Source organism: Capra hircus, chromosome 13, assembly GCF_001704415.2.
Source record: "Capra hircus breed San Clemente chromosome 13, ASM170441v1, whole genome shotgun sequence".
Classification (NCBI taxonomy): domain Eukaryota; kingdom Metazoa; phylum Chordata; class Mammalia; order Artiodactyla; family Bovidae; genus Capra; species Capra hircus.
The window spans coordinates 74,625,700-74,645,638 of NC_030820.1; the positions used below are offsets into that span (position 1 = coordinate 74,625,700).

General features: G+C 52.6%; 1 protein-coding gene across 1 annotated transcript in view; it reads right to left on the reverse strand.

Moving 5' to 3' along the window:
* Positions 1 to 19,207, reverse strand: part of ELMO2 (engulfment and cell motility 2) — a 38,707-nt gene extending 19,500 nt beyond the window's left edge. The window contains exons 1-7 of the mRNA XM_018057962.1: positions 19,129 to 19,207; positions 7,579 to 7,706; positions 7,244 to 7,284; positions 6,734 to 6,806; positions 6,342 to 6,392; positions 2,648 to 2,829; positions 870 to 969 (exon numbers count right to left, since the gene is read on the reverse strand). Of these exons, the coding sequence (XP_017913451.1) occupies positions 870 to 969; positions 2,648 to 2,829; positions 6,342 to 6,392; positions 6,734 to 6,806; positions 7,244 to 7,284; positions 7,579 to 7,656 (525 nt within the window). The 5' untranslated portion in view covers positions 7,657 to 7,706; positions 19,129 to 19,207. The remainder of the gene's footprint in view (positions 1 to 869; positions 970 to 2,647; positions 2,830 to 6,341; positions 6,393 to 6,733; positions 6,807 to 7,243; positions 7,285 to 7,578; positions 7,707 to 19,128) is intronic.

The window sequence follows — 19,939 nt, forward strand, 5'->3', positions numbered from 1 at the left end:
TATCCACTCAACTGCGTTTCCTTAAACCTAAGGACTTAATCCCTTGTGTTTAGAAACAAGGGTTTGGGCGTGGAAGGGGTGAGCGTGAGGAGCAGAGGGTCTTCCTGATCCTGGGACCTGGTGTGCTCGCCAGGTGCTGTTCCCCTGACGTACACTTTGTCCCTGTACACACACAGAGACTCAGGGACACGGAAAGGACCTCCAAGTCTCGTAATTTAATCTGGCTGCTCAGTCCCCATGAGAATATCCTTGACACATGGTCACTGCACTTGTGCCTAAGTGTCTCCAGCATCAGGAAGTTCTCAATGTCCCAAGCCAATGACAGGTACGATCTAGATCAGCTGAGATATCATTTATTGGTTTTCAGCTCAGTTTTTGGAGGTGACACTGCCTCTTCTTCTAGAAGAAGGACAAAACTAGAAGTCTCTCCTCTCCACACTGAGTTCATCTGACAAATAGGCTCGCCTGCAGATTCGTAAACAGAAGGCACACTAGTAAATGTAAGAGAATATAAAGCAAATGAAATGAACATTTTTCTTTTAAATCCCAAGAGGGCTCAGGAAGCAGTGAAGAGACTTAGGGACGGGGCTGGCGGGCGGGCCGGCACTACCGCCGGGCTCACTGATGATCCAATCCCACTCTGGCCACACTGGGTTCTGGGAGCCCAGTCCTGCCTTCTCAGCGCAGGCCCTGTGAGTGTAACAAAGTCTCAGTACATCTTCCAGGAGCCACAGGAAGGCCAGAGCCTGAGGATGAAAAACCTGGCCTTGGGGCCAGAAGGCCAACCCGCCCTGGAGCAGCTGTGTTGCCTGCATCTCCCCTCGAGCCTAGCGGACACCTAACTGAGGGAGGAAGGTTGGAAGCCTCACCTGCTTAATAAAGGTGATTGAAACCATGTCCCAGGAGACAATGCCATGGTCCATGAGCTCTAAGAAGGCAGTCAGGGTGAATGCCAGCATCTCACTGTAACTGAGACATGTGCAAAACACACACAAAACGATATGAAGATTCAGAACCGGAGAACACAGGAGTGAAGGGAGCTACAGCAGGCTCGGGTTTCAGCGTAAGCACCATGCAAGGAATCCGCAGGCACCACTGGGGCCCGGCACCTGGCCAACACCTATGCCACGCGGGGAGTGGATTCCTCCTCAGATCTCTAGTATCACCGAGGGGAAGGCAGCTGGGTGACCAGACGTCCTCATCTCAGAGAAACAGTCCCTCGGCCATCTCCTGTCCATCAAACCACAACACCTGGTGGGGTGCCCAAGGGAGCTTGCATCCCAGCCCACCTTTAGGCCAGGAGGCAGCAGGACACAGGAGAAAGAGCGTGAACTTTGGCCCATGGTTTCAGGTCCTGTCCGACCACTTCCTAGCTGGGCAAATTTTAGACTTCTAAAATTTTCAGACTTCTATTTCTCTCTCGGTAAACTGGAGTTCTTCTCACAGTGTTGACCTCACGGGGTTGCGGTGAGGACAGGATAAGGCATGAGGAACCTGAGCAGAGTGCTGGCGGAGAGGAAGGACTGGGATGGTTTCTGCCCCCTCTCTGCTCTGTATGCACTGTATCCGTCACACACCCGTCCCTGCGCCCGCGGGCTCAGTCCCTGCATTGTGTCCGACTCTCTGCTGCGCCTCGGACTGCGGTGCGCCAGTGCTCCATGGTTTACAGACCCCAGGCTTCCGTTTACAAAACATGTTCTGACCCATCTCACCCACAATCCTCCTCAGGACAGGACAGCCAGGTGGGTACCACCTCCATTTTAAAGAGGAGGGAACCACGGCCAATCTAACCCTGCACTCCTGGGAGACTGGGAATGCCCAGGTCAGTGCTGATGGCAGCCGCAGGCTTCAGGATTTCCATGCAGCCGGAGAACCCAAGGCTTAAAACAAACACCCGAGATGAGCTGCTCAGTTTGGCTAAGAAACTTCAACAGCTGACCCATCAGCTGAAAGAAGATTTCTGACTCCCTCCCTGCTGGCTTAGGTTCCATGGGCTTAGAAGACCAACTAAACACGTTTATCCACTGCTGATATCAACATGGCAGTTTCCCGCCACGTTCCCCTTGGCACTGGAGTATCACAAAGACATTTCCGGTGCATCACGAAGTCCTGGATGCCCCCTCTAACCCCACCGTGAAAACAGGGGACGGGGAGACAGTGAAGGGGCGAGGAGAGCTATGACAGAGGAGGGCCACACGTCTGTGTATAAAGAGCTTGTGTATGGCGGGGGGCGGCGACTGGAGAGGGAGGGAGGTGGGATGCGGTTAAGAATAGACAGACAGAGATCTATTCTAGTTGATAACACAGACAGCCCGCTCATTAACCTCCATCACGTCACGTCTACTTTCCAGAAATGATTGCACCTGCGAGCTGACCTCTCTTCCCAACATCCTCAGCCCAGAGTTTTACTTCTCACTTAGCACAGAGCTGCTTTGTCCCGTCTCTGAATTTGTGAGAGCCCAACCAGACTAGGAGATTTAGGGCCACAACAGGTTATACCCTTCTGCGTGGACCTCAGTGCTTGGCATGCTGCTTTGTATGCAGACGGAGCTCAATAAGCGCATCTGACTCAATGGAAAAGAGACTGGGATGCCCCGCGGAGTGTCATAGATCTCAGAGCCCCTGTCGAAACCTCAGAAACACTCACTGGGATAAGAGCTTGGTTCCGCTTTCCACGAGCCGCGTCAGCACAACGATGCCATCCATGTTGATGAACTCGGTGGCGAAGGTCACGTCGGCAGAGAGCTTAGCCAGCTCCTTCATGGCATCCAGCCGGGTCTCCATGCTGGAGGACTGGGTCCTCTCCATCAGCTGGCGTGCAGCCCGGGACTATGGGACCAAGGACAAGATACAGGACATCAGCTCCCCGTGGGGGGTCGCTGCTCTGTGAATAGCTCACAGAGGCCCCTGTGGACTCTCAAGCCCGAGGCAGAAACAGCTTTTCACACTGCTTAATATTTGCTAAATAAATGTTTATTGGATCCATCAGGGAATCACCAGTAGGTCAAGACAGATCTGTAGCCAAGTGTATCCTTTCTGTATCACTGGTCTGTGTATTAAAAAGAGTCCCACAGATGGAATATAAGAGATTTGAGGGATGATAATCCACTACCTATGGCAAGTCACAGAGACAGACTAACGCTGTTGTTCAGCTGCTAAGTCATGTCCAGCTCTGCGACCCCATGAACTGCAGCGCGCCAGGCTTCCTTGTCCTTCACCATCTCTTGGAATTTACTCAGATTCATGTCCATTGAGCCAGTGGTGCTATCGAACCATCTCATCCTCTGCCATCCCCTTCTCCTTTTGCCTTCAATCTTTCCCAGCATCAGGGTTTTTTCCAATGAATCAACAGACAATAGTTCAATCAATATTGGAGAGTTTTTCTTTTTTTCAAATTGACTTTCAGTTGATTTAGAACGTTGTGTTAGTTTCTAGTGTATACCAAAGTGTTACACGTTTTCTATACATACATTCTTTTTCGTGTTCTTTCCCATTATGGTTTATTACAGGATATTGAAGCTAGTTTCCGCGCTATGCGGTAGGACCCTGTGGTTTGCACCTGCTAATCCCAGATTCCTGATTTACCCCTCCTCAATCCCCTTCCCCATTTGGTACCCGTAAGAGTTCTCTATTAACTGAAGCCATCAGACAGTGGAAGAGCTTGTGTCTTGAAGTACTGGGCTCTTGGACACTGGAAGCAATCAAGGAAACTCTGGATGACATCTGTCAAAAGTGCTATTGGAGGGATTCCTGCATTGGGTGGAGAATTCAATCTGATGACCTCTAAGCTCTCTTTTTCAATCTGAAACTGGTAAGCCCAATACATATATATATATATTTACTTTCTCTCAAAAGTCCAAATCGTTGTTCCTCAAAGTGCTAGCCCTGGAGAAACTTTAAGAATGCCAAGCAGCAGCTAATTTCGAGACAGCTTTTAGAAAAGGACCGCCAGCGACAGCGCCTCCCCTGAGCAGGTGGCCCCTTCCCTCTTGTAGCGCCTGCCTCCTCCTGCAAACGCGGCTGCAACCCTCCTCCCGTGTTCACAGGTCCTGCCTGTTGCTGAACTTCTTAATTTTACAGCTGGTGCCTCACATCTTACTGGTTCATCACTCTATTTTCTGTGTGTTAATTTCATGGTCTTGGTTTGAATGGAAGAGTCTGGAGAGCAAAAACACTCCTGGGGTCTTAATTTTTCTTACAGTGCTAAAGCAAGTGACTGGAGCCCCCGTTCTCCATTGGCGAGGAGTCAGGCTGCCCGCGTCTCACCTTCCAACTGCGCACGGCTCTTGAGGACACAGAAATCCCCCGTTACCACCAAGGTGGAGGACATGAGCGCCAGAGAAAGGGCCACAGGACAGAACGATTCGAAGAGCACTGGCCTGCATCACACTCAGAACCTTCCAAACCCAAATGTTCACTTTCCTCCTGAGACGGCGCTTCTGGGCGGCCACCTCCCGCAGCTCCTGCTTCAGGGAAAGTCACCTGCTCTGCACAGGGGCCCGGAAAACGCTTGGGCACTTCTGTGAAGGACACAGCTCCCAGGCTGTCACATTAAACTGGCGGAGCGTCTGGGGCAGAGATGGGGTCCTTAGAATGAGAGGAGCTGAGGGAGGGAAGTGGGAGGCAGAGATGCTGCGAACACTGGCCCCGCGGCTCCTGGACCTGGGCCTGAGAGGCGGCTCTGACCTGTCCTGAGTGTCGACAACTGGCGAGTTGTTGAACCTGAGTCTCAGTTTCCTGGTCTGGAAAATGGGGCTATTGAGAGTACTCATCTCATGATACCATATGTGAAAGGATTCAGCTAAACCCAGGCATTCAGCAAAAAGCAGCTGCGGGTACTGTGCAGACGGAGCAGTCTCTCACGTTACCAAGGGAACAGGGGCTGGCAATGACCTCCGTAACAGAACACACGAAAAGCTGCAACAGGAGCTGCAGACGCACCGAGGCCACCCCCATGTCACCGGTCCTGCTCTGGCTGAGCAGTCAGGGCGAACCCCTTGTTGGGTGGTGGGCTTCTCCTGTCCTGTGGGCACCAAGGTCCCGCCTGTCCGGTCGCTCACCCCCTTTCCTGCACTGGCAACCTCTGTCTCTTCCATCTGAAGACATTCTCAAGGACACAGAAAAACCACCAGAGAAGGTTACAACCCTGACAGGATGGAGGAGGCGGGGAGCTAGGCGGAGGAGGCGGGGAGCTAGGCGGAGGAGGCAGGGAGCTAGGCAGAGGAGACGAGAGTGGGAAGGAGACCTTTCGCTGGCTCTCCGTCAAACCTTTTTGATTTTAATACACGAACGTTTCACCTCTTTTTAAGAAAGTGTATCTTTTCAACTCCATATCCTGGAGCTGGTACCTTCTCTATCTACTTCCTTTTAAACCCTTTTAAACTCCTGATAATGCGGTGAGGGGAAGGTCCTTGCCTCCGAAAGTCGACGCACTGCCACCTGGCTGCCAAAGGCCAGGGCCAGTCTCCCAGATCCACAGACAGCTCCCCTGTCCACAGCTTCCCTTCTCTCTGCTCACTGCAGACACCGCCGCCCTCCATCCTGACGCTGCCCCTGCCCTCGGCTCCTAAGCCACTTCAAGCTCCTGTTTCCTTCCCACATTCTGGATGCCTCCTCAGCTACCCAGAAGGGCTGCCCTGGCAGAAATCAGGGGGCCAGCGTGGACTGTCTCGCTCCTTCCAGCTTCTTCGCCAAGCTCACCTCCACTTTTCCCGCCTACCCTTTCATCTCCACGGCCACTGCCTTCACGGGCTGTTAACACTGCTCATCGTCTTCTTGAAGATGTCTTCTGCCATCTTCCATACTGTCACTAAAGTCATCTTTCTGAAATATAAATCTAAATAAAATATTGCTTCCCACTTGAAGTCTTTCAGTGTCCCTTCTGGACACATCCCCTTCTGGATAAAGTCCAACCTACAAGAAGGCCAGAGGAACCTTCTGCTGATGGCTACAGGCCCTCAGCCCCCCAGCACTCCCACATCACCCAACAAAGCACATCTCCGGGCTCAGAGTACCTTTCCTTCTCGTCTTTCTTCAGCTGACTCCTGCTAACCCTTCAACATCGGAACCACGTGTCCCTCCTCTGGAAGGGCTTTCTGGGACTCCTCGGGCTGAGTCAGGTGGGCCCTTTTCTGAGTTCCCACAGCTCCCTGAGCAACTTTCTCTCCAGACCCCGGAAGGAGGCCTTATACTGTAGTTGTTTACTCCCCACTAGGCTGTGAGAGCAAAGACGGGCATTTTTCACCTCCAAGTCTTACTTTCTAGAACAGAGTCCGGCCCATGGTAGGGACTCACATACACTTGACAGATAAAAGAATTCCTAAGGAAAGCAGAGTACCTACCGGGGAGACGGCCAGCTGTAAGATTGTCCCGTTCTTAATGTCGCTGCGAGTCTGGGCGCCAAAGAGAAACAAAGAGCAGCTAAGATAAAATATTAAAATTGGGCAAGTAAGCGGAATCAACAAGAACTTTCTGTCATTTTTAAAGGAGTTGTAACTGACACTCTTCAGTCAGTCCCTCTCCTCCTGCTTGCTTCTTGGCCACGAATTTCTAAGACGCTTTTCGAGTGCCTCTCAGGAAGCAGAAGCCACATTTTCCAGCCACTAGAGAGTAAGGGCTGACCTGCCCTGACCTGCCCAGGGAGCGGCTCTCACCCCAGTAAGAGGAAGCTCCCTGAGGGCCACCGGCACCACTGCCTCGGGCGGTTCACTTGAGAGCGAGTCTCCGTACTAACCTGTTCGGTGATGTAGAGCTGGGGGCCATCTGCGTAACGGAGGGTGTAATACTCCGGGTTTGGCAATGACCACCTAGGTAAGAGAAAACAGTACGGCCTCTTTGGCCATATATGCCTGGGGGCCTGTCTAGAAGCTGAAAATAAAGAACTTTCAGTAGAGCTGCTGAAGGGATTGGGTGGTCGGTGTGATGTACGGGAGGGAAAAATCAAAGCTTTGGGTTGAGATATTCAACAGTAACCCCCTCTGCCTTCTGCAGAGACTGGCACCGCAAAGGTGGGACGTGTAATTCGGCATGGGTCTCAGACCCCACCAGGACCTCAGGTGGGGCACTCCTACAGACTGACAGCAGGTCTTGGGGACATCCCCACCAGCGATCCTTCCGTCGTGGGAGCCCGGGACTGGGGACCCGCCTAACTGCAGGTCCTCGGGCAGGATTTCTTTCAAGGCCTGGCAGTGCCCCTCTGTCTTTAGCCTGTCACTGTCTGCAACGGGGGGCAATTTCAACTCACCCATCACAAACTTCCTTGATGATGGACGCCAGGGGCCGTTTCTGAAAGAGAGGGGGGTGGTGGGGATGGGGGCAGAGATCCTTCACCAGCTGCCACATCCTGCTAATGCCAGGGTCCTGGTGAGAGGGTCTGCCAGGCAGGCTGAGCCTGGCGCCTGAGCACGGACTTCATCTCTGAGAGCTGTTCTCAAAGTGGAAGCCTCTCGCAGGCTGTGGTGACCAACCTTCCAGAGGGGGGACAGGCCTTGGCTGACTCCTACTCCTGATGCCAGTGGTCCCCACCCCGCAAAACGATCCCTGCCCCGCACTCCCTGACCCCTCATTTCCAGAGCTTACCTGGTCAATTTCAAGGAGCTGCGCATTAGCACCTGGCCACTCGATGGCCACTTTAACGATGTCTGATGGTGGTGGCATCGTTCCCAACGGGGCCTGCCTCTCCAAGACAGACACACAGACACAGCTGCCTGGGGAGAAAGAATCGGAAAGAATGACTTTGCCTTCGTTTTTCACTTTCGTTACATATTTTGAAAAATCGGAAGGTAGTGTCCAAAGAAACACATAGGACTACTTGCTTTGAGCTTTTTGAGATCACACCACAACCTTTCCTTGGGCCTTTTGTCTCTTTAGATTAAATCGGCTAGTAGAAAAGGGACTAACCTATCTATCCACTGCAGATAAGCCAGCAGCAAGATCTACAATGTGACACTTCAGCTGGAGGGCCAGGAGGGCCCTGTGGTAAATGAGCATATTGACTGCAAAGCCATGTCCTAGGACCTTGAGAGGGAGAAACATATGCCCGAAGACCAATAAGAACAGATACAGGCTGTTCCTGGCTGGGTGGTTAAAGGAGCTCCGCCAGCCCTGCGGTCAGCCCTGATCCCAGAGTCAGCAGGGCCCGGCCACAGCTCCCTTGCTTCCTCCCTACTTATTGCTGCCACTCCTTCCCCCTCAAGCCTCCCCTGTGTGGGATGACACAGGGTTCAGAAAATGGGGAAGAGAAGCGGGACAGGAAATGCTATTTTCATCCCAATTCCCCAGGGCAAGGGCCGCCAAAAGAGAAGTGGAGGGAGGTGAGGACACCCTCACAAAGGCCCCACTATCGGCGGACAGGCTTCAGAAGTACCTCTGACCCCACTCCCCTACAACATAAAGGAAAATAAATCATTTTGAACAAGTCTGGAAGATGGGCCCATGTGACCAGTCTCCTAGGCAACTGAGAGCTTAGTGGCGTTCCAGGCAGCAGCTAAAGCGTTCTCTCTCCAAGGTCTGATGAGGGAAGTCGCCCCACTGATGGATGATTTCAATGTGTGTTTACACTCCGTGCCCGCAGTTTCAGGAGAGGCCTTGCTCTTCATCAAAAAGACCTTTTTCCTGTATCCTCCATGTTTAACCACGCACCCGCAATTTCTGCTTCTGAACGGAGACTGCCTGCCTCTCCTGGAACATGCAACACAGCTGTTGCTAAGCTGGTATTCATGGATGCCATCACTTTTTCACCCCAAGCACAGATGTCAGTTCTCACAGTACTTGTAACTACAAACCTCTTTGGTGATGGGGTACAAGTCCCTTGGACTTCCCAGGTGACGCTAGTGGTAAAGAACCCACCTACCAATGCATGAGACTTAAAGAGACCTGAGTTCGATCCCTGGTTTGGGAAGATGCCCTGGAGGAGGGCATGGCAACCCAATCCAGCATTCCTGCCTGGCGAATCCTATGGGCAAAGGAGCCTAGCAGGCTACAGTCCATGGAGTCACAAAGAGTCAGACACGACTGAAGCGACTTGGCATGTACAAGTCCCTTACCCTACCACCTCACAGGTCTCAGACAGAGGGAAGCTTTCCTGACCATTTCCTGACCAGGGTGGGCTGCTTCAGAAGTTGACTGTCAAAAATACCAGCACTTGGACTTCCCTGGCGGCCCAGGGGTTAAGAATTTGCCTGCCGATGCACGGAACACGTTTGATCCCTGGCCTGGGCAGATCCCACGTGCCACAGGCAACGAAGCCCGAGAGCTGCAAGTACTGAAGCCCACGCACCCGAGAACCCCAGAACCCGTGCTCCACCACAAGAGAAGCCCAGGCTCCACGACAGGAGCAGCCTCCGCTCACCACGACTAGAGAAGGCTGACGAACAAAGACCCAGCACGGACGGACGGACGGACACACACACACAAACACACACACACACACACACAAGGTATATTTATATCATCAGCACTGTCAGGACACCGCAGCGCAGAAGAGATGGTTTTTGACGTGCTATCACTTACTTCGTTGAGTTCTGCCAGCAGCCTTATGAATTAGGTAGAATAGGATTATTTGAAGACATCTCCATTTGAAGGTGACAAAACTGAAGCTCAGTGGATTAAGCTCCCCGAGTTCACCCAGCATAAAAGCAGTGAAGGGGACAGATTGGAGCTGACTTTGGCCAGTGCGCCCCCTGCGCCCCCACCCGCACTGTGCTGGCCTGGATTTCCGCTCGCTGCAACTGAATCAAGCCTAAAGGTGAAGTGGGCTGGCCTCATGGCTCTGAGAGCTTTCACAGCTTCTGCAGCTCCAGGCAGAACTTCTCACGTGTGATTTCTATGTGCCTAGACACACAACAAATCTCTGAAAAGAAATGGGCCCAGGTCCTGGTGGAGATGCTCTGCTCAGGTGACAGAGCAAAGCAGGCATGGTACCATGAATCTCTGGATCCCCAGGATATCCTTTTCTAAGAGTATCCTTGTCCTATCATTTTAATTTAGATACAAATTACATATAATAAAATGCGGAGCTTATGTATATATGTGTGTATACATATGTAAATACATACACACACACACAAAACAGGAACACACACACACACCTTTCTGTAACCACCCACCTAAAACAAGACACTAAACATTTCACACCCCCCAAATTTCCCTCCTCCCTCGTTCTGGTCAGCCCCTCACCCACCAGCCCTCCAAGAGGCAACTTCTTTCTGGCTTCTAATCTATCACCATGGATTTATCCTGCAGCCTTTTGTATTAATATAATACTTCATATATGTGGACATGCACAACATGGCCTCTAAGACCATTTGTTATTTAATTTCATTTCTTCTTCTTCGTTTTTTAACTTTTTGGCCAGAGTGAGGCATATGGGATCTTAGTTCCCGGACCAGGAATCGAACTCACGTCACCTTCAGCAGAAGCATGGAGTCTTAACCGCTGGACCTCCAGGGAAGCCCCTGGTTTCTTCTTCTTTTTAAAATCAGTAGGCCATGTAGGTGCAAGAAGAAGAGTGCTGGGCTGGGATGCTGGTCCCTGCTGAAGAAAGCACCTGGGTTCAGAGCCAGAGGACTTGGGGCCTAGTCACAGCTCCGCCACTGAGTGTCTGGGTGATGAGCACGGGTCCCTTTCAGCCAAGTCTCAGTTTTCTTCTCCCCTGTGAGGAGAGACTGTGGAACTAAAGCACGTGTAATGTGCCTTTTAAGTCTAAGATTCTAAACTAGAGTTAAAATTCCAAATGAAGACTGCCCATTTCAAAGTTCTATGCATAAGAATCTTCACCTTTACTTCAGTGGTACTGCTAAGAAACAAATCATATATTTTGGAACTCCTAAACAAAGTTAACATTCATTACTGTATTTTACACTTCACTTTGACCCCATATGGTATGTCCTAGGCTGATTATCTCTTTATTAAAGTCAGCCGTGAGTGATTCTTGTCTGTTCCAAAAATTCACATCCATGTGAAATCAGGGGGATTTGCAATCACTGGGAGTGTTCCAGAGACACTGAAAACCCCTCTTCTCTGCGATTCTGCCCTTTCCCCAAATGCCCAGGCAGCCCACGTGTGTTGGCACTCTCTCGACCCACACCACGGCCTATGGGACCAAGGTGAACACCCACTCTCCACAGGCTAATCCAATCTGCTCTCTTGAGCTTAAAAGACACAGGCTATGGGAGGTGGATGTTGAGGGGCTCTGAAGCAGAAGGCCAGTCAGCTGCAGAGTGGGGACCACGGCAGGCCAAAGATACGGGAGGCGCAAAAACCACGAACCTTACAGGGGAAGGAGATGAGCAGACGGCAGCCTAACGCACACAGCGCACGGAGCAGGCCCCGAAGGAACACTGGCCGGAACACTGAAGAGCAAAGCCCGCTTAGACAAGTCTAGTTTGTTTACAACAGTTCAGTCACGCGGTGGCTTCGTGGCAGTCATCCTGTGTGTAACAGTAATGTGCAGACGGCCTCTTTACACTTCATCACACACGTTGTGGTGTTACTACTGCTGATGCTCACCTGAACCCTGAACACCATCCCCATTAGACAGATGAGGCAACCGAAGTTCACAAGGGATGAGAATGGGTCTCCCACATGCCTCCTTCCCATCTCTTCACACACAAAAAAACAAAGAAGCCACATTAGACTGGATCTCAAGATTGGCTCTTAGGGGGACCTTCCCTGGTGGTCCAGTGGTTAGGAGTTCACCTTCCAATGTAGGGGATGTGGGTTCGATCCTCGGTTGAGAAACTAAGATCCTACACACCTTGGGGCAACTAAGTTCTTGAGCCACAGTGGAGATGAAGAGCAGCCAAAAAAATAAAAAGACTGGGCCTTGGGACTTCACAGTTGGTTCTCTTCTGTGGCAGCCCTGTGTGATGTTATTCCATTTTACGGACAAGAAATAGAGGCAGAGATAAATTAAGTTCCATGCTCAGCGTCACGCAGCGGGTAAGCAGCACCACCAGAATCTGACCCCAGCCAATCTGGCTGTTTGAAAGCCACATGAAAGCAGGGGGCACTGTACCCACAGCAGGTCCCCCGGGGAGGATGTGGGCGTGCTGGACCTGAAGCTGAAGCACGCCAAGGCTGCACCAACAAGAGCTCACCACGGTGGCAGAAAACGGAGTCCCCTGTCTAAAGAAGGTGACTTCCACTCTCCTGCACAGGGCTCAGTCCTTCATGGTCCAGCCGGACCTTCCTGGACTAGTTATTTCCACAAGGCAGGGCACGTTCCTCCTCCTTCTCTGTGTCTTTGCACATTTCCTTCCTTCCTTGGGCTGTCAGGACAGCTCGTATGCAAGCTTCAGAGCCCTGCTCAAATGTCATTTCCTCTGCACCAGTCTTGGTGAAGTGAAATAGGACAGGACCCTGTGTTCTCATGGCCTTCTGTCCACAGCTCTGCGAAGGCTCCCAGGCTACCCCATTACAGCTTTAGATTCAGACAGCTCTCTTCCCCACTCTCTCCTCCTGGGGGCAGGTCCAACCCTGCAGCTTCTTCCCTTAGCACAGCATTGTGAGCATCTGTATCTGCTCAAATCCAACAGCTCTGACTTCTCCAAATCCTACAAGCCAGGGCCAGCGGCACATGGAAGGGGGCAGGCACCGGGCGCTCCAGCTGTGTGTTCCATGACCCAGCACCTTCCAACTCCACAGCATTTCCAGTGTTTTCACATCTAACATCAGATGCGTTTCACTGGAGAATCAGATTTAGCACATCTGACTCCAGTTAAAAGGAGGGAAAACATCCTTCTGCCTTTCTCCCCTGGAAACATTAGGAGACAAACTACAAGAGTAATATTCTCCAGGTAATAGCCCCATGGACAGAGGAGCCTGGAGGGGTACAGTCCGAGGGGTCACAGAGTCAGACACGACTTAGTGACTCAACAACAATAACAAACAGCCTGAGAATAAAGGATCTCCTTGTGGGGAACCCTTTCAGGGCTCCTTTGCTTACTCTTTTCATTTTCACTTTAGGAAGGAAGCGAAAATTAGGTCGAAGCAATTCAATAACATTGCAAAATTCTCAGGGTTATAAATAGCCTCTTGCTCTACCTGCTCGGCAGTCCATAGAGTTCAACAGTAAACGGCCAGGATGAGGGAGCTTTGGGTCCACAGCCAGGACTAGAGGGCAAAGAAGTCATCAACCCCTTTCAATTAAATGACTCTCCACCCCACCCCACCCCGCCCCCTTTCGAGTACTACAGACACAAAGATGACTCGGGAAATTGCTGCTGCTGCTGCTGCTAATGCCACCAACAAGAGAGAGATGCACAGCGATGTGGGGAAGATAATTCTACTCTAAGGCTTCAGAATGAAAGCCCAGGTTTTCAAAGGCGAAGCCAGGGAAAACAAGGGGAAAACAAGAGGAAAACAGGACCTTCCGTGTCTCCAGTGAGCCTTTTTTAAGTGGCTGCTGGAAGGTGTGCTTATAAAATCAGCACAGTTACAAAAGGCCCCACTGAGCTCCATCAATCAACCACGCCTGCGTGGGGGGTGGGGTGGGAGGACCACTCCTGGGAGCCGGACGCTGAGAGCGAAGCAGAAAGGAAGTGAAAGCCGATCCCTGGCCATTAGTGAGGAATTCAGACTGAAGAAGCCAGAAGGTTCCAGCTCTCCACCCTCCCCCCTCATTCCTAAGGATCAGGGCTGACTGTGCATTTTGTTTCATTCTTTTGCTTTTGATTCGGTGGGGGAGGCTCAGGGGAGGTTGGTTTCTGTTTCCTGCGATAGAACCCACCGCACCAGAAAGGGGACCAGAGGTCACACCCTCTTTCTAATCGAGGGTGACAATCTCCACAGAGGCTTCTCCCTCGGACAGCTTCTCAAGTGAGAAGTGACTCAACTTCCCTCGGGTCAGACCCCTGCGTGAAGGCGAGAATCAGGGGTACGGGGAGGGAAGCTGGGTTTGCAGACTCGGATTCTGCCAATCACTGCCAGAAACACCTAGAAGGACCATCACATCAATGGCAGCTGAGGTTTCTCCTGTTTTTTTGTCGGACGCAAAACTCACCCAAATGCTTAGTTAAAAGCCACTGACTTAGAGCCACAAGCGCGGTGAGGAAGGGTGTGGGAAGATGGGAACTGTCTGGGTTTCTTCTCACATAACACCCGCTCTAAGAACCACCCAGGTCTCTGGCTTAGAAAACTTCTGCAGCGCCCCGTGCTTACAGAATCGCACTTGGACTCCTCAGCAGGGCACCCGGCTCCTTCCAGTCCCACCACGGACCCTCCTCGAGGATACTCCAAATGTCCTAGCGGACCACCCTGTTCCCTCGACCGCCAGAAGCTTCCAAGTCATACTTCAGTCTCAGCCGTTACTGCCTCCATCTGGTCTGGCTGTGCCGCCAGCCTTGTTGAGCTTCAAGGCCCAACAGTCCCTCTTCTGTGTGGCCTTCCTGGTGCTCTGACCTCAGGCAAAGTGAACTGTGCGCATCTTTTACACTCGGTCACGATCCAGCTGATTCACAACTGCGTGTGCAGCCTTTTCTCTTGCTCTTCAGACTGTGACCTGCCTTCCAGCACCACCGACGTTGCTGGGGAGCCCCGGATAACGCAGAATCACTTACTCCAGCCCTGACCCGCTGAACCAGAAGCTGCCTTCAAACAAGATTCCCAGCTGGCTGGCATGCACACAACAGTCTGAGAAGCCAGACTCGAGACTGGTGGTTCTCCGCTCTGGTTGTGCCTTGTCCAGGCCCACCCCGGGTGACTGCAACACCTACCACCCCACCCCTAGCAGGTGAGTGTGATGGGCAGCCAGGGCTGGGAGCCACAGCTCCAGGCTGCCAGCTGAGGGCAGGGACTCATCAAGTCCGTATCTACTCCTCCACCCACCTTTCGCCAAGGCTGGCGGCACAGGGCCTGGCACACAGCTGTGCCCATGGAATTCCATGCCAAAAATACCCTTGAAGATGCCCCTGGACCTGACTGCCTTTAAAAGAGAAACAAAAACTCTAATGACAGAGGACTAGCTGTTGCCTAGAACTCTGCAAATCCCTATAGTCATCGAGGTGGTTGTAGAAGGAGTCAGTGCTTCCAGATCACTTGCCTCAGTTTCCGGAAATGAAACAGACACTGAAATGGAAAAGGGTGAATCGGAAGTCCTGCCGGCCTTCAGGGGGCTGTGGTGCTGCAGCGGGGAGGCAGAGCCTGTGTAGGGAGCAGGTATGCTGGGCTGAGAAGCCCTGGGGGATGACTGAAATCCCGGGCTGGGGGCCCAGCTCCTTCAATCCTGACCCCAACAACAGAGCATTGCGCTCGCTGGAAAGCTGGGCCAAGCCTCTTGTTTTATGAATACAGGAAGTGAGGTCCAGAGAAGCTGGCAAGGCCCCACCACCAGTCAAAGACAAGAGAAGGCCTCGCCCCTCACTTCTGGGTCAGTCCTCCCCGAGCACAGGAAGCCTGGCCGACAGCTCTGCCACAAGCCCGAGCCTCGCTGGGCCTTAGGTCCTGATCGACACGAGGAGGCTGGACTAGATGTAAGTGAGGTCCCTTCTAAGCTTGACCTTCTAGCACGGCACAGTAACTTAACTGAGGTTAGGAGCTCGCATTCTGGGGTGGAACAGACCTAGACTTGCCCAGCTCTAAGAATTTCTTTATCTGTAAAATGGGGATTTCAATCAACCGACCCTACCCTATAAAGTTGTTGTGAACGATAATACACGTAAATCATTTAAGCATAGTACCTGACCCACAATAAGCGGAATTCCAACGGTGTGAACTTGACGAAGTTGCAAACACATGGTAACTGTGTCCCTGGCATGACAAAGCCCTGTCTACTGGGCTTTAACATACTGATGACAGAAGGAGAGAACATATGTTAAGGCAATCAGAGAGGGAAAATATAATAATAATGATAACAAATATAACAATCAGATAATAAATATTATAACTATTGTATAATATAGTATAATAATTATATAATACTTAATATTCCTTTCCTAGCAGAACCTTGGAGAGCTTCAGCGTTCCAGAGCAGTGGCCAATACAATGCCTAGCACAAAGCAGGTGCTCAACAAACTTTTCTGCTGGCTCAGTTAAAAATAGTGTGCCTAATGGGATCACAAATTCTGGCAGCATCTACATGGGAACTGTAGGAAACTGCAAAGGACCGCCTGCCACAGCCTAGAGGATTTCAAACCCAGCATTTGAAACACATCATGCAACTGCTACAGCCTCTGCACACCACTGCTTCCGGTCCTCCACTACACTGCACACTATCAGCCGCTCATCTAGTCACTCCGTGATCTGGCCTTGTCCTTCCATATGCCCAGTTGGCATCCTGAAGGTGAGGGCTGTGACCACGCTCCCCAGTCTCCCCAGATCCTGGTCTCACAGTGATGGGGACCTCACTCAGCCAGCTGCTATTGAACCAAACAGCCGGCCTGTTAACTGGCACCTTGTAAGAGATGCTGCGGGCTGGGTACATGTTTCCGCCCGAGGGCCAGGCTGAGTTGGTGCAGGCGCTGAGCTGCGGTGACTGGACCCAGAAGCACTGGTTTTGCAGGTTTTTCCCTCAACTGCATCAAACGAGCTTGTTCCTGAGCCACCTACCTAGGTGGTACTGATGCACCCAGCCACACGACTCTGCATGGACAGGCAGAATAAGTACAGACCCACAGGTGCCATTTTTGGAGGAAGAAGTTTAGCCCCCACTTCCTGCACCCCCAAAATCCCCTGGCACCTCCTAGAAGCAGCATAGGGTACAGAAGGACCAAACTCCAGATGAAGAGACTGGGGTCCTGGGCCCCATCTTGCTTCCTCCGCTCACAAACTTTAGGATGATTGCTGGCAGGCAACATGACTTCTAGGAGCTTCATTATGTTTATTAGTGAAATGCACGTAACAATAATTACCTCAGACGGTTTAAGGCGATTAAATGCCGCAGGTATATAAAGCTTCTAGCACTGCACACACCTACGAGTGGCTATTGAGCAGCTGACATGTGGTTATCACAAGCTGAGATGGGCCCTAGGTATAAAACACACATCAGATTTCAAAGGTTTCTTGTTGTTGTTTAGTGTCTAAGTTATGTCCAATTCTTTTGCAACTCCATGGACTGTAGCCCACCAGGCTCCTCTGTCCATGGGATTTGCCAGGAAGAATACTGGAGCAGTTGCCATTTCCTTCTCCAGGGGATCCTCCTGACCCAAGGATTGAACCCATGTCTCCTGCATTAGCTGGTGGATTCTTTACCAGTGAGCCACTGGGAAGCCCTTCCCAGGCTTCAGTTCAGTTCAGTCCCTCAGTCGTGTCTGCCTCTTTGCGACCCCATGAACTGCAGCACGCCAGGCCTCCCTGTCCAGCACCAACTCCCGGAGTTCACTCAGACTCACGTCCATTGAGTCGGTGATGCCATCCAGCCATCTCATCCTGTCGTCCCCTTCTCCTCCTGCCCCCAATCCCTCCCAGCATCAGATAACACACAAAAATGTTAATACCTCACTAGTAATGTTTTTCTATTGATTATATGTCAAAAGAATATTATTTGAAAATCTACTAGGTTCAGTAAAATGACAAGAAGTAATTTCACTTTTTCCCCTTTGTCTTTTTTTTTGGCTGCTCCGGGACTTAGATGCAGCAGGCAGGATCTAATTCCCTAACCAGGGATCCAACCCAGGCGCCCCCTACACTGGGAGTGCAGAACCTCAGCCACTGAATCATCACAGAAGTCATTTGCTTTTTTAGTGTGGCTATTAAAACTTTTTAAACCACAAATATTGCATTATATTTCCACTGGACAGCAAGGCTTGAGCACAGAGCCTGGCACAGTTTGTGGAGGACATCAGAGACACCACTCACACCCTGTACCTCTGGCCAAAGCCAAGTCCTCCATTCATATGTTTAACACATATTCACAGTGCCTGGCCCTGGGCAAGATGCAGGAAATACAAGGGTTAGGGTTAGGGTTAGCAAGGACGGACTCTTTCTTTTCCCATGTGGACCTTACTACCTGGGGGGGTGGGGGTGGGGATAGACAGTCATCAATACGTTCATAAATATATGTCAAACTGCTGCTGTTCAAGTGGCGTGAAGGAGAAGTACAGAGGGTGATGAAAGTGGGGAATTCACTTGCTGGGGGAGTTGGGGGCCAGGGATGCCTCTAGAAGAACTGACACTGGAGTGGAGATTTGAAAGATAAAGGGGACTTGACTAGAAGAAGGCAGGAAGGGAAGGTACTTCCTGGGGAGTAGGAAAGAAGGCTAAGGTTGCAGACCCTGATCTGGCCCAGGGCTCGGTATGTAGAAGGAACAAGAAAAGGCCAGTGTGACCAGAGTATTGAGCAAGAAGGGTTAGCAGCCAGAGACTAGGGAGGAGAGGTGGGTGGCATCCCATCTCCAGAGCTTGGGTGAGGATCTGAAGGTGGTCCTGTAAAGAGGTGGAAGCCGGCCAGTTACAAAGTAAGCCAGCGAACGTATCTGGACAGAATTTTGAAAAGATCCCTCGGGCCACAGTGCGAGGCCCACTGGAGAGCGGCCCCAGCGCCTGTGTGGGCAGATGGGTTAGAACACTGCATCAGTCCAGGTAAGAGGCGAAAGAGGTCTGCAGTGAGGGGGAAGCGGCAGAGATGCAAGTAATAAACGGTCTGGGGGAATACAGGGCCGGCCCGGTAGCCGGGGCGGAGTGATGAGCAGGGTCTGTTTGTGCAGGAGAGGGCGGCGGTGTAACGGGAGACTCCCCAGGCTTCCGACGGGTGCCACCCAACCCCACACACTCCCGGGCTCCGATCGATTCCTCAGCCAGCCGCTCCCCCTCCGGCCACCCTCTCCCTACCACCGGCAGCTCGTTTCGCCCCCGGGTTCCATCCTCCCGCCCTTCTTCCAGACCCCGCGTCCCCTACTCGGCCTAGCCGCCGCTCCTCAAGGCCTGGTCCGCCCTCTTCCCCACCAGCCAGCCCTTCTGGCTTGGGGACCCAGTGCCCTCCGGTCCCACCCGGGGCCTGCTGACCCCTTCGGGGCTCCTCGAGCCAGCACGGGGCGGCCCAGGCCCGCCCTCTCCAGCCCCCAGGCCCCTGGGCAGAAGCAGGCCTCAGCCCTCCGCCCGTTCCCCGGCCCCGCCCCTCTGCCCTCCGCCCCTCGGGCCAGGTCCCACTTCGCTGCCCGGCGCGCCCTGGCCCCAGGAGCGCCCCACACTCACCAGGGCGCCGACCAAGGCCCAGCTCCAGCGCCGAGGTCCCCCAGCCGCCGGTCCGCTAGCCTCCCGCCTCCTCGGCCCTCCCGGGACTCCGCCCCGCGCACGCCGACCCGGGCTCCTATTGCTCCGTTTCGCCGTCACACTGAGTTCTCTTTCTTTAATTGGGCGGATTGACTGTCACTCAAAACAGGGAGGGCCCAACTGCCGGGGCGGGGAAGAGAGAGCCGCCGGTCCCCGCCCGGCTACCGGAGGCCTCTTAAAGGCGCAGGCTGCTTCTCCCGCCTCGGGCTATGGATTTTGGAGACATGGGATTCCCTCCCCGCGCCCCGCCTCAAATGCAAGAAGCAGCCTTTCCTCCCCACATTCCCCTGCTCCCCGAAACTTTTCTTTTGGCACAGCCTGGGTCCCAGGTGATCAATCAGAGGTTTTGAGGGCTCAGATGTCCTCTAATGGCACTCGGCCGGGTGCCCAGCAGGCATGGAACGCACTCAGCAGTGGGATAACTGTGGTTTGGAGAACTGAGTGGGAGGTGACAGTCGTGTCAGAGGCTGTGAGCAGCCGCGGCTGCTCACCACCGAGCTGGAGCTAATTATACCCGCACCCAGGGCTGACCGTGGGCGCGGAGCAGAGGCAGAGGGGGTACAGCTCAGCCGTACTGCTGGTAGGGACCCGTGGGAGGTGGTAATTTGTCACTGCACCTGCAGATCGGAGCCGGGCCCTGCGCCAGGGCCTCACTCGTGCTGCCTCCCTTTTACACGCACAGCAACTCCGATCGATGTAGGTATGAAATGGGTCCCTTGACCGTGCAGCTAGT